This window comes from Vulpes vulpes, chromosome 5, assembly GCF_048418805.1.
Source record: "Vulpes vulpes isolate BD-2025 chromosome 5, VulVul3, whole genome shotgun sequence".
Classification (NCBI taxonomy): Eukaryota; Metazoa; Chordata; class Mammalia; order Carnivora; family Canidae; genus Vulpes; species Vulpes vulpes.
Window position 1 is genome coordinate 18487507 of NC_132784.1, and position 13717 is coordinate 18501223.

General features: G+C 35.6%; 1 protein-coding gene across 13 annotated transcripts in view; it reads left to right on the forward strand.

Moving 5' to 3' along the window:
* R3HDM1 (R3H domain containing 1) overlaps positions 1-13717 on the forward strand; it is a 130997-nt gene that overhangs the window by 72270 nt on the left and 45010 nt on the right. For all 13 annotated transcript variants that reach the window (XM_026015560.2, XM_026015561.2, XM_026015562.2 and 10 more), the window contains 2 exons: positions 5344-5498; positions 9139-9290. In XM_026015560.2, coding sequence (XP_025871345.1) covers positions 5344-5498; positions 9139-9290 — 307 coding nt within the window. The remainder of the gene's footprint in view (positions 1-5343; positions 5499-9138; positions 9291-13717) is intronic.

The window sequence follows — 13717 nt, forward strand, 5'->3', positions numbered from 1 at the left end:
TTTCCGTGTATTTTTTTTTTTATTTCCTCTTTGATTTCTTGGTTGAGCTATCCACTGTTTAGTAACATGTTATTTAGCCTCCGTGTATTCATGTTCTTTTCAGATTTTTTTCTTGTGATTGATTTCTGGTTTTATACCATTGTAGTCAGAAAAGATGCATGATACATTTTAATTTTTTTCAATTTACTAAAATTTGCTTTGTGACTTAACATGTGATCTGTTCTGGAGACTGTTTCATGTGCACTTGAATGTATGTTATACTGTTTTTGTTTTTTGTTATCGTTATACTGTTTTTGGATAGAATGTTCTGAATATATCTGATAGGTCCATTTGATCCAATATGTCATTTAGATCCAGTGCTTCTTTGTTTTTTTGTCTGGATGATCTATCTATTGATGTAAATGAGGTGCAGTCCCCTACTGTTACTATATTACTATCAGTTTCTTCTTTGATGTTTCTTAATAGTTACTTTATGTATTTAGGTATTCTCATGTTGGGTGCATAAATATTTACAATTATTATTTCCTATTGTTGGATTGTTCCCTTTATCATTGCATAGTGTCCCTCTTTGTCTCTTTTTTTTTTTTTTTTTTTTAATTTTTATTTATTTATGATAGTCACAGAGAGAGAGAGAGAGAGAGGCAGAGACACAGGCAGAGGGAGAAGCAGGCTCCATGCACCGGGAGCCCGACGTGGGATTCGATCCCGGATCTCCAGGATCGCGCCCTGGGTCAAAGGCAGGCGCCAAACCGCTGCACCACCCAGGGATCCCCCCTCTTTGTCTCTTGTTGCAGTTTTTGTTTTAAAGACTGTTTTGCTTTGCATGACTATTGCTACCCAGCTTTCTTTTCACTTCCATTTGTATGGTAAATGTGATTTGTATCCTCTAACTTTCAATCTGCAAAAGTATTTAGGTCTGAAGTGAGTTTCTTGTAGACATCATAGACATGGGGTCTTGCTCTTTATCCATTCATTCAGAATTACTGCTCAAAAATCAGTTTATTGTCTTCTGAGATTTCCCTTCTAACTGTTCTCTGTTGCTGCTTTTAAAATTCTCTTATTATTGCTACTTTTAATTACTAAGTATCTTGGTGTGGACCTCCCTGGGTGGATTTTGTTGGGCTCCCTCTATGCCTTCTGGATCTGGACATCTGTTTCCTCAGATTCAGGAAGTCTTCAGCTATTGTTTCTTCAAATAAATTTTCTCTCCTTTTCTCCCTTATCTTGTTCTGGGATCCCAATAATCCAAATGTTGTTATACTTGGTGATGTTGCTGACCTCCCTTAACCTATTCTCATTTTTTATTTTTATATTTGATTTTTGCTATTCAGCCTGGTTGGTTTTCATTACCCTGCCTTCTAGATTACTGATCTATTTTTCTGCATCCTCTAATCTGATTCCCTCTAGTATATTTTTCATTTTAGTTATTTATTCATCTCTTTTTTTTTATTTTCTCCTTGTTGAAGTTCTCATTGAGTTTGTCTAATTTTTTCCCAAGTCCAGTTAGTATCTTTATGACCATTACTTTAAATTCTTTATCCAAACGTATTGCTGATCTCAGCTTCATTTAGCTCTTGCTGCGGTTTTGTCCTTTTCTTTCATTTGGGACATACTCCCTATCTCCTCATTTTGTCTAAATCTCTGTGTTTATTTCTATGTATTAGAAAGGTCAGGGCAGCCCCGGGTGACTCAGCAGTTTAGTGCCACCTTCAGAGACCCAGGATCGAGTCCCACATTGGGCTCCCTGCATGGAGCCTGCTTCTCCCTCTGCCTGTGTCTCTGCCTCTCTATCTCTCTCTGTGTCTCTCATGAATAAATAAACAAAATCAAGAAAAAAAGAATAGAAAGAAAGAAGGAGAGAGAGAGAAAGAAAAGAAAGGTCAGCTTTGTCTACTGGCCTTGAAACTAGTGGCTTTATGAAGAAGGGGTCCAGTAGTGCCCTGAAGTACAATGTGTCTCGTGTTCACCTGAACCGAGTTCCTCAGGGTATCTCCTCTGGTTATGAGTGCTCTGCTGTTGTATCTGAGCCACTTTGCCTTCAGTCCTCTCAGCTACCGAGGCCTGCCTTGCATGCTATGGGCAGGATTCGGTCCCTGTGCTGTTTAGGGCCAAGACTAGGGCCACTGTGGGCTTGCAGTTGGGCAGTTTCAGCAGTCAGACCAGATGCCTGCCCTCAATTTGCCTGACATGGCTGCAGTGATCCAAACTGCAAGGCTCTCTTCCTGTGCTGCCCCTTGAGAGCTTTTTGTTGCTGAGCATGACTGGCTGTCAAATCAGATGTCTGCCCCTAGTACATCTGCTGGGGCTGTAGTGAAACTAGTTAGTATGGTTATCTTCCCATCTTCTAGGACATGGGTTACTTTGGAGTGCCTCCCAACCCTCTCCAGGCTCCTTGCAGGATGTGACATGGCAGGAGCCACTTAGGAGGGTTCCCTGTAGCTTTTAAAATATCTGGAATAAGGCAATGAACAAAATTATGAAAAAATTAACATGAGCTTCTTAGGAAATATATTTTCTTTTAAAGTGCTTAACATTCTTGTTTTTAATAGCTCTAGTATTATTTAAGAATATACTCCCAGTTTATTTGTGCTACTTCTGAATGAAGTACTAATATTTAGTCATTGTTCTAAATTCCAAGTATTTGTGTTCTCAGAGTTCTTTTACTTCTACTGTACCCCCACAGGTATTATTCATTTTAGAGTTTTTTTCTGAAATGTTTAAGTCCAAGCTCAAATGTTTACCTCTGTCAGGATTAATTTCTCCCTCCTGTTTTCATAAGCCCTATTTATACTGCTATTCTAATATGATGTTAGGGCTGAGCATGCCTAATTCAAAGATAGGACCGTGTCTTACTCATAATTACATCACCTACCAGTCACATCCTGGGTTCACAGCATACTACCCTCTGTTACAAATGAGATGCCGGAGTCAAATGTTGTAGATTTCATGTTATATTGTCACATTTTGGAGATGGGTGTGGTGTTTGTGTGGAGATACACTGTGACATGGATATTGATGGGGATTATGTTGCATTAGGGAATCTAAAATACCATTGGAAACTTACTGATGCAAATTCCATAATGTAGTATCCTATAACATGGAATCTATAGCTGTCTATTGAAAGTTTTCTCTGCCAGACATTTTTTTTAATAAGAGAATTTTCAGCTGAGAGGCTCCAATGTGAATCTCCAAAAATTAGTGAATTTAAATAAAGGAAATCAGCCACATTTGCCCATAAATTGGCTTTTTTTTTCAAAGTTTTATTTCAAGGTAGCCTACTTTGAATATATTTTGAATAAACAATAAAAGTAGTAAGAGAAATAGTTGAAGTTCCTTGGGGGGTTGTGACTATATAAGTCAAAGTATTTTAAGTCAGATTGTTACAATTATTTCTGCCAGGTATCTGCATTTTTCTTTTCATTTATAGTGGATTATAATTCTCACAAGACTGTTATAAGTCACTTTTCCAGTCTATAAAGAGCTGAGCCCAAATTCTTACACTGCAGTCTATGCTTGTGTATGTGTATGTTCTGAGGTAGTATTTCCAACACAAGAAAAGGTTGTATCTTCACATCTTATTTCTATTCCTGCCCTTTATGTTTCTGGGAATGGAAATGTGTCAATGTATGCTTTGATGATGCTTGGAATTAGAGCGCGAATTTGAAGTCCATGAGATTTAATAAACTGAAAAGAGTTGACTTAATGTTAGACCAAAGAGCAAGAAAAAGTTTCTTCTCCTTATCCTCTATTGGCCTACAAGTTTAAGTATTATAGTATAGAAAATTCATTCACAGAAAAGTTTAGGAAATAGCATATCCTCAATCACTTCATTACTGACTAGGATTAGATTATAAATTTTTTGTTCTCAGAAGTCATTTGTAATGTGGTCATAAAGCACTGTTGCCATGGAAATAGCATAATTGTACAAAGTCCTTTACTATTAAATATTTCACTATACTTGGATTTTACTTTGTTGTTGTTAATATGTTGTTTAGTTAACAAATATGCTTTGTATTTCTGTCTTTAGAGAAGGTTGATGCCAGATTTTATTCAGTTATTTAGTCATTGAGCAGAATCATTGAGACTTCTAGGCAACTACAGTGATGCTTTTGTCTATAGTCAAATACCTCAGATGGAATCTTTGCCATTTCTGATGCTTTAGGGATTAATAACAATAAAAATGAAAACTGATATTTATAGGATAGTAAAATACATTTTTGGTGTTACCATAGAAGTCATTTCACTGATGTTTAGTTGTGGAAGTTTGTATAAGCAATACTATAGTTTGGTTTATCTTTGTAGAAACTTTTTAAATACCCTGAAGCTGGATGGTTAGTTGTATTTATCTAGTTTCTTTAAAAAAAAAAAAAATTTTTTTTTTTTCTGGTAGCTTCTAATACTTTACATAAGTTTTGAGATAATTGGTCTACCTAAAGGAATCCTCTTGGGGTAAAGAAACAAAATAAAATTCTTCTTCTTTTTTTTTAATACAATTCTTATTCACTAACTCAAAGCTTATCATTGTGGATTCTTATTTAATAACTGATGAATTCACTTGATAAAAGTAAATTTATACTCTTAATTTACTACTTTAGTTACTAATAGTGCCTTTAGTTTAGAAAAGAGTTGTCCCTTGGATGTCTGATTTGTGACTTCAGGCAAATTATTTAATCTCTTTCAGGATCTGTTTCTCTGTCAAGTGACCTTAAGAATACAATAAGGAGAAATAATCTAAAAATTTGCTAAATAATTCCATTTTCTTTGTGCCCTTGACACAGTTCTGATAAAAGGATTGCTATCTTAGTGTGACAACTGTTCTATAAAAGCGTTTCTCCTCTTTCCTACTTTTGGTCTTCAGAATGGCTAGCTTCCTGAGCATGCAGCCTCTAATGTAACATAGGGCCCTGTGTTTGGTTTAATGTTCTGTTATTACCAACTCAAAATTCTCAGTAATTTTTAATAAGCAGCCCTGCATTTTCCTCTTGCACCAGGACCAGAAATTTTGTAGCCAGTACTGGTTCTCAGAAACTAGTTGTCATAATAGTTTGTAATATACACTGAATAGTAGTTGTCTGTGATCATATAAATTTCCTCAACTATAAAGGAAATCTCTACATAAATTTTATCTGTATATATTTTAAATGGAGAAAAATATAGCTGAGAGTTACCCACACAGTAAATCCTTTAAATGTTAACTTTGATAATAGAGGGTTTTTTAGATTTGGTATTTTAACAATTTTGTCATTTCAAAATACAAAAGTATTTGCTTAAAACACAAAAACATTCTATTAGATAAAAACAAAATAAGTTCAAAGCAGAATTTAACTCATTGTGCCATTACAGGTTATCAAGTTATACCCAACCACCAGCAAAACTACCAAGGACTAGTCGGAGTTCAGCAACCCCAGAGTCAGAGCCTAGTTGGTGGCCAACCCAACAGCATTGGAAATCAGATCCAAGGAGTAGTCATCCCATATCCTTCAGTGCCATCATACCAGGTATGTCACTATTGCCATCTTTGGGTGAAGGTGATTTTGAATAAATGAAATGTATAGCTATAGTTTATCTCCTCTCTTTTTAATATAGGGAAAATGCTTTGGGATACATAATTTTATAGTCTTAAGAGTTGTATTAGTTATAGCAGCTTTGTTTTACCCTTATCATATTACTTTATTCATTCACGTCTTTAATTTTTATAAAAAAATAAATGTGAACTATAATTTGAACCACACTGAGAGTGGCAAGTAAATTTTGTTTAGCACTGTCTCTCTTTCTGATGATATAAATATATAATAAGCAAATATCCTATTCCATTCTTTAGCTTCTTAGAAAGTCTCTTTTGAGAAAAGAGTGGAATAAGGGAAAATAGGTAGAGGTAGGTATTTAGGAGAATGAGGTAGTGTGTGGACTATAAATCAGTATTTACAAAATAGAGAAGAATGTTAAGTTTTCCATGCTGAACTGATCTTTTTCCCCACCTCAGTCCCCAAAAAAGAATGGCATATCATATATTAAAAATGTTACGGATTTTAATTAATAGTTCTAAAGTAGTTACCTATTGTTTCATAAATAAGTCAAATATATTTAGTATTATACGGCACATTTTCACAAATTTGTTTTACCCTCCCTTCATCTTCCTAGAATAATTTGCAAGTTAGTTTTATTATCTTTATGGTTTTCCATAGCTGAGCCTAATATTAAGAACTCAAAAGACCATTTTCATTCATCTCAACAAGGTAAAGACAATGTAGTTAGAAAGATAAATGTACGTATAAACAAGTTGATGATAGTGTATAGACCCATAACTAGAGGGATCATGATACAAAGCCATGAACAGAGTAGGACTTGAACTCTGTATTAGGTACAGAAGTTCTCTGGAAAGATAAAAACCTTTAATTAGCTCTTAAAATTATGGGCATAAATTGATTAAGAAGAAATCCTGGGGGTGGGAAAGGATATGAGTAAAGACGGTAGCATAATCCATGTAATTCCAGAAATTTAAATTGAAGTTAAATGTAAACTATGTAATTGTCAAAAAGAAAAACAAAAAACTATGGAATTGTCAAGGACGGTGAGGACTAAGAGTATGTCTAGCTTTCTAGTTTCTTGATAATAATTAGTAACGAAGGGGGGGAAAATCAATCATATATCTAGATTTTGCATCTTTGTTTTCTCTCCCATCCCCCATACTTCTTATTCCTTATCCTCTGTGCTTGAGCCCAGGTACATGAGACTGCCCATTCCCCACTTTTCTGTAGCTTGATATTAGGCAGGATCCAGTACCAGGCAGGAACCCTCCTTTATCAAGGACCTTGCTTGTGCTAACTAACCCAATACATTGAGCATCTGTTAGATATCCAGGCACTATGGAAAAAAAGATCTGCCACAGTCTAGTGCAAGTAATACAGTTTGTTTGTTTGTTTGTTTGTTTGTTTAAGATTTTATTTATTTATTCATTCATGAGAAACACAGAGAGGCAGAGACACGGGCAGTGGGAGAAGCAGGCTACATGCAGGGAGCCTGACATGGGACTCCATCCCGGGTCTTTAGGATCACGCCCTGGGCTGAATGCAGCGCTAAACTGCTGAGTCACCCGGGCTGCCCAGTAATACAGTTTTTAAATAAATTACAGATTGTTAGTGTAGCTTTGTTTTTTTTTTAAGCTAGATACTGGAAATGTGTCAGAGCTAAGACAGTAATTTGTATAGCATACTTTTTTTTTATAAGTTATAAATCATTTCTCAAGGTATTTTATATAATCTTCATGCTGAGTAGAAAACTATGAGAAGGATGACTCTGTAGAGCAATTAAAGCCTGCTTTACAATTCCTATTATCTCTGATAAAGAGGTTGGGTGGGGGATAAAATGCTGACTAAAAAATAGTCAGAAAAATCATCTGTCCTCAGTAGAGCATATTGGTGACCATATGTCTCAAGTACTGTTCCCTCTCTTTTGCTCCTTCAGTTTTTCTTTACCGCTAGTTAAAGATTTGTTCTATATCTTTTTTTCTTGATTTGTTCTATATCTTAAATCATCTAGATTAAACTGTGTCATTTTCCCTGGATCTGCTTTGCATATATATTAACTTAGATACAATCAGAAATAATACTCTTAGAATGTTACATTCCTTTGGTAGACAAAAAGACTGAAATATGTTTTACAGAGTTGGATAAATCAAACCAGTAACTTTCTCTTTGCAATAATGGAGCCAATTGAAAGTAATTAAGAGATTACTGTGCATTTTGAAAAGACTAGTTTGCATTTCAAAAACATGTTGTACAGGCAAGACTTATTAGAAGTTAATCACCTTGTAAGTCATGGAGGCCAAGTAGAGAGAATCATGAAATGGTTAAAGAGCTGAAGCTCTGGAACCAGAAGGCATAGGTTCAAATATTAACTTACTTGCTTACTGGCTATACAACCTTGGGAAGTTACTTAACCTCAGTTTCCCCATTTATAAAACAGGGGTGGGGATCCCTGGGTGGCTCAGAGGTTTAACACCACCTTCGACCCAGGGCGTGATCCTGGAGTCCCAGGCTCGAGTCCCGCATGGGGCTCCCTGCATGGAGCCTGCTTCTGCCTCTGCCTGTGTCTCTGCCTCTGTGTGTGTGTGTGTCTCTCATGAATAAATAAATAAAATCTTTAAAAATAAAAATAAAACAGGGTTGATAAGAGTACCTTCTTAAGGTTATTAGGAAGTCTTAATACTATAACACACATATGGTTAGAACAGAACCTGATGCATGGTAATAAATAACTACTCAATAATATTAATTTGCATTAAGATCACTGTTACTACTGTTATTATTGTACTACTATTGCTAACATCATCATCATCATCCTAACCTTCAGAAGCTTTTATCTCGGCCCTATTTACCCAAATCAGTATAATCCACCTGTAATACAGTGGCACATTTATAAGTTAAGGACCCATTACAATATCAGAAGAGCCCTTCATGTCTGTGGTTTCTATTTTAGAAACTTAAGAAGCCAGAGACCTGAAAAAAACCATTATGTTCATGTGGTTTCATAGAAAACAGAATTGAGAGGTCTACTGTTGTAGATCCTGCAAGTAGAGATTACAGTGGAGATAATGCCTCCCATGAGATGGAAATAGGATCTCATTTTTCACATAAGGAGCTGTTGGGTCTCCCACTAGATTAGTCATTTGCCTAAGGTCACATAGATAGCAAAAGGGTAGAGCCAATACCACCTCTAGATATCTTAAGCTCCAGAACTCATACTTTTCTGGTGCAGTGTATCTCACCACTCCACCTGAGTTTTACTTCACTCTGTGAGGCAAAGTATATTATATTACTCTTTCCACATCAGATGATCATCCTTATTTGGAAACTGTTTCTTTCTTAAAACTTTTACTTAAGGATGTAAGTCATATTTTATTTTTATGATGTAATGCATCAAGCCTATTGTTCAACTGATAAATGCCAGCCAAAAAACAGTAGCTGGCTGAAAAGAACAGAAATAAATGGTAGTACTGTGGCCAGCGTATCATGACTATTGGCAGTTCAGCATATTCCTAAATATTGATAACTGGAAAAGTTGATAGAGGTTAGAGACATTATCATTTGCACTGTTTTGAAGAACCTTTTTCACTTTAAATAATCTTTCAAATTTTAGGTTTCACTGCCTCAGAGTTCTCAAGGAATTGCCCATCAGACTTATCAACAGCCTGTTATGTTCCCTAATCAGTCTAATCAAGGATCTATGCCAACAACCGGAATGCCAGTTTACTATAGTGTCATTCCACCTGGCCAACAAAATAATTTAAGGTGAGTACAACTAAGAAACCTAATCCTATAGCTTCTCATTGTTTATCAGGATTATGGTATGTTGCTAATTTTAACATTGACTAAGGGGCATGGCCTGAAATTATTATCTAAAATAGAGTAGAAAAAATAGGATAGAGTCTCCTTTTCTCATAGTTTTTCTAACACAATCAGTGTAAGTCAGACATTTCATATGTAACCTAAAGAAGTCACATCTTCTCTCATGTGCCTAAGGGTAGGCCATTCTAAGGGTAGGCAGAAGGGGTGGTAGTTGGCCATAGGCCTTGGAGTTGGAGCATTTAATATTTAAGATTCTTGTAGGAGTTGAGGGAAAATGTATTTCTTGTATATGACCTCAGAAACAAAATTTCTTGCTAAAATTTTTTAGGCTCTAGGGAGCTTGTTTATTATCAGTAAGAGGAAGGAGGTATATAGGAGAAGCAAATGATAGTACTATGTAAAATAGCAAGTCACGAAGCTGCTTCTTTAACTACCTTTGCTTGGAAGAGCAGAAGCTCTTCTGATAAGCCAAATGTGATACAAATAATAATCTTCCTTTGAATTGAGTAACTTCAGTCCATTATTCAGAAAGTATTACAGCCTTTCATTTATTCTCATGATATCCTTGTAAGGTTGCCAGAGGGACTGCACTGCTCTTTTTAGGAAGGAGGACCTATGTTTTAATTGCTGATAAGAGGTTGGCACTGGTTATGGTTACAGATGATGGTATTCAGGGGTGAGAAAGGGATTGACAGACTTGCTTCATTGAATATACTTGGGAGAGTGGAAACTTGGCTCTCACTTTGTTAGCAAATAGACATGTGCACACACACACAGGAACTCACATATTTCCTCTATCTTGGTTCTCATTTTATTTGTCGTCACACACACACACAGGACTCACTTATTTCCTTGCCTTTCTGGCTCTGTGTCTGTCACTGATTAAAGAGGCCCGGGCTTTTTAAACAGCAAGTTGGTTGTGAATCATAGGCAACTTTGGAACTTTATATTCTAATGAACCCCAACTCTTCAGAGGTGGAGCAGCTACACAGTGACAATAGAAATGTATACTGTGTTAAATTTCCCATTGGTTGTGTAAGTTTAAAATCTCTAAATAAGGGGAAGATGCTCCCAATCTGAGCCTCTTTTTCTAATTTATGTAAATTTGGGGCCTGTAACACCAGGTCAGGTTCAGAGCTGTTAAAAGCAAAATTCTGTGCTAAAGCAGATGAAATGGATGGTGTGAAAATGACTGGATTATCTGCTTTTTGAACCAAAGCGAACTTTTTATCTGAGAGAAAATTACCAAAGAAATCATTCCAGTATAGACCAGAAGCTAAGAGAAGTTGGTATTAATACAATGACTCATTCAAAATCAAAAGACACCTATTTTTATCAGTTAACTTGTATAGGCTTAGATGCTGGATAGAGGGGCTTTCTTAAAAGAAGGTCAAGCCTAAAAGGACCGATATAAAATGGCTTAGACTTTAAATTTTCCCATGTTCGTTATATTTATGGGTACCTTGAAGCAGAAGCGATCTTGTCTCCTTGACTCTAAGAGAGCTGACCTTGGAAGTGGGTGTAGAGGTGAGAGCCATAGCTCTGTACTGTCCCCTACATTCAATGTTAAGTATGATAACAGGATCTAAAAGCTGTCAAGGGGAATATAAGAAATAGTGAAAGGGATTATAAGGGAAAGGAGGGGAACTGAGTGGGAAAAATTAGAGAGCAAGACAAACCATGAGAGACTCCTAACTCTGAGAAACAAAGGGTTGCAGAAGGGGGAGGTTGGGTGGGAGCTTAGGATAACTGGGTGACGGGCACTGAGGAGGGCACTCGATGGGATATGACCACTGGGTGTTATATGTTGGCAAATTGAATTTAAATATTAAAAAATGTAAAATAAATAAAAGCAAGCTGTCAAGTAAGTGCTAATAACTACACCTTGGAAAGAACCATACCAACTTTTAGTTCTTGGGCCTGCTTCTGCAAGAAAATAAAAATTTGAAGAGCTACCCTTGGCTGAAGGAATAACTTCGAAGCCCAGGAATTAAAAGGGAAGTGAGATTACCCTCCAACTTGAATCTCAAGGAAAAGTTATGGGAATTATTCACAGGTTATGGCTATGACCTGAATGAGTCAGGGAGATTTGAAATACTCCAGCTGTTACTTGACAATAGTTGTTGGTTACTGTGTAACAAACTAGCATTGATCTCTTCCAACTACGAATTACTGAAGTGAGAAATGGAATGGGTTGCAGGTAAAGCAAGGATGTGTATCCTGTCACACTTGTATTCTGATACCTTTTATGCTAGTTATTAGGTAGGAATACAAGTCCTATGGAATTAATTGAGGATACCTTTGGGTGACTAATGTTCTTTTTCAAAATATAGCAGCATTCTTTACAGAAAATTTTGTTTCTGATTCTGGGCAATAATTAAGCAAATTGTTATAATATTTCAGATTTCCAACTTAAAGATCAACTTATGGCATTTATTAATCAGATCACTACTGTCCAAGGGCTAATAGTATAGAGACTATTCCTTCATAAATCTAGATTTACTAGTTTGTATAAATTGTATTTTATCTTACTTATTCCACTATGTTTACACACTGAGCAGAGGTTTATCTGAATATTCCAGCACCTAGAGCAGGGCCTAGAGTAGAAGGTTGGTAAATGCATACTGAATGAACACACTTCTTTAATGGTAAAGGCCAACTTACACATATGTATGGGTACATACATGTTACTCATTCTCGTTTATGTAGAATTATTGGCTTTAATATTATTATTTTGTTTCTGTAACCTCTATATGCTTTTTAAATTCTTCATTTTTTGTATTACAAAATACACTTGTTGACACAAGTTAAACAATCATTACAAAGATGTGTAAAAACAAAGCTATTCATCACGCCCCGGTCTGCCCTCCTGTCCAGGTAACCAGTGTTCACATGCTAGTATATGTATTCTCACCTCCTGACCAAACATATACACATAAAAAATACACATCTATTGAAATTAGGTGTTAGAGTCTAATGAAATAGACATTATCTTACATTTTTTTCTTTAACATCAGATTAGTAAAATTTAGTCTAAGACATTCTCATTTTGTGTATGTTTGTTCCTTATTTCTTCATGAACATAATTTTACATAAATCATGTCGTACAGACAGTTTTCTTTTGTTCTAACTACTTTCTCTCCCTTCACCCTTTGAATGAGATTATTCCCCATATATATGCATGCTGAGTAACCCATGTTTCCATCCTGGTTTGTATCCCTCCTCACTTTCCTCCATGCACCTAATCATATGCTAACATAGATAATGGGTATGGAGACACAATTAAGAGTGATCAACACAGACACAAAATGGAAATTATAAATAAATTTAAATATGAAATGTCTATATCTTGCATTTTTTAAATATAAAATCATATCATGTTTGAAATATGAGAGATTTAATCTTTCAAATTTAGTATTACAAGCTATAGTTTTTTTCCTATAGCTTCGTTTGTTTGTTTTATTTTATGACACTGTGCTTGTAACTTCTGCCATTTTCTGAGGATTGTACAAATGCATGCCATATTCCTTGAGGCTCTTCATCATGGAATCTAACTGATTTGATACCAGGTTATGAGGTGATCTAAGTTAGCTACTTTTTTAGTTAACTGAATCTTGTACCTTTAGATGTTAATTGATGGGGGGGCATGATATGGTTAGAAAGATGAGCTTTGGAATCAAACAAAGCCTGACTTCAAGCCTATGTGACTTTTGGCAAGTTACTTAGTCTTTCTGCACTTTGGTTTTCTCATTCATAAAATAAGAATACCTCAAAGGACTGGTGTGTGAAATTCCATGTGTTGGAGTTTGTATATGAAAATTCTTCTAAAACTTATACTTGCCTGTGTTCTTGAGTAGAGGACACTGAAAATAAAACTTTTTACTGCTGATTCAGAGCCATAATCCTGAGCGTTGGTAATTACATTGTGCCCCCACAGAATTTTGAAGAATGTTGGAGATATTTTCATTTACTTTCTTTCTTTGTCAGTTATTAGCGTAAGTGCTTCAAATCTGCAGTGAAGTTACCAGAACTAAGTTTTTAAAAAGGCTTTGAGTTAGATTCTGGAGGCTCTACTGAGTCTGTCCTTGAAGCAGAAAATATTTTTGGGTGTTATTCTCAAGTAGACTAAATATGGTAAAATGTTCATTTCTTTTCTGAATTATTTGTGTTTTCTGTGTGAACAGAACATATTTGTTCTTTTCTGGTATGCCAAGCCAAGACTTCTTAAAAGACACTCCATTTTGTAGATTTTTAAAAAATTATCTCTACTTACCTCACTGAATTTGAATCCTGCATTTTTACCAAAACATTAAGCTGAGAAATGAAAAAAGGTATTATATTATCTCTTCAGAATAACTCACATAAAGAGA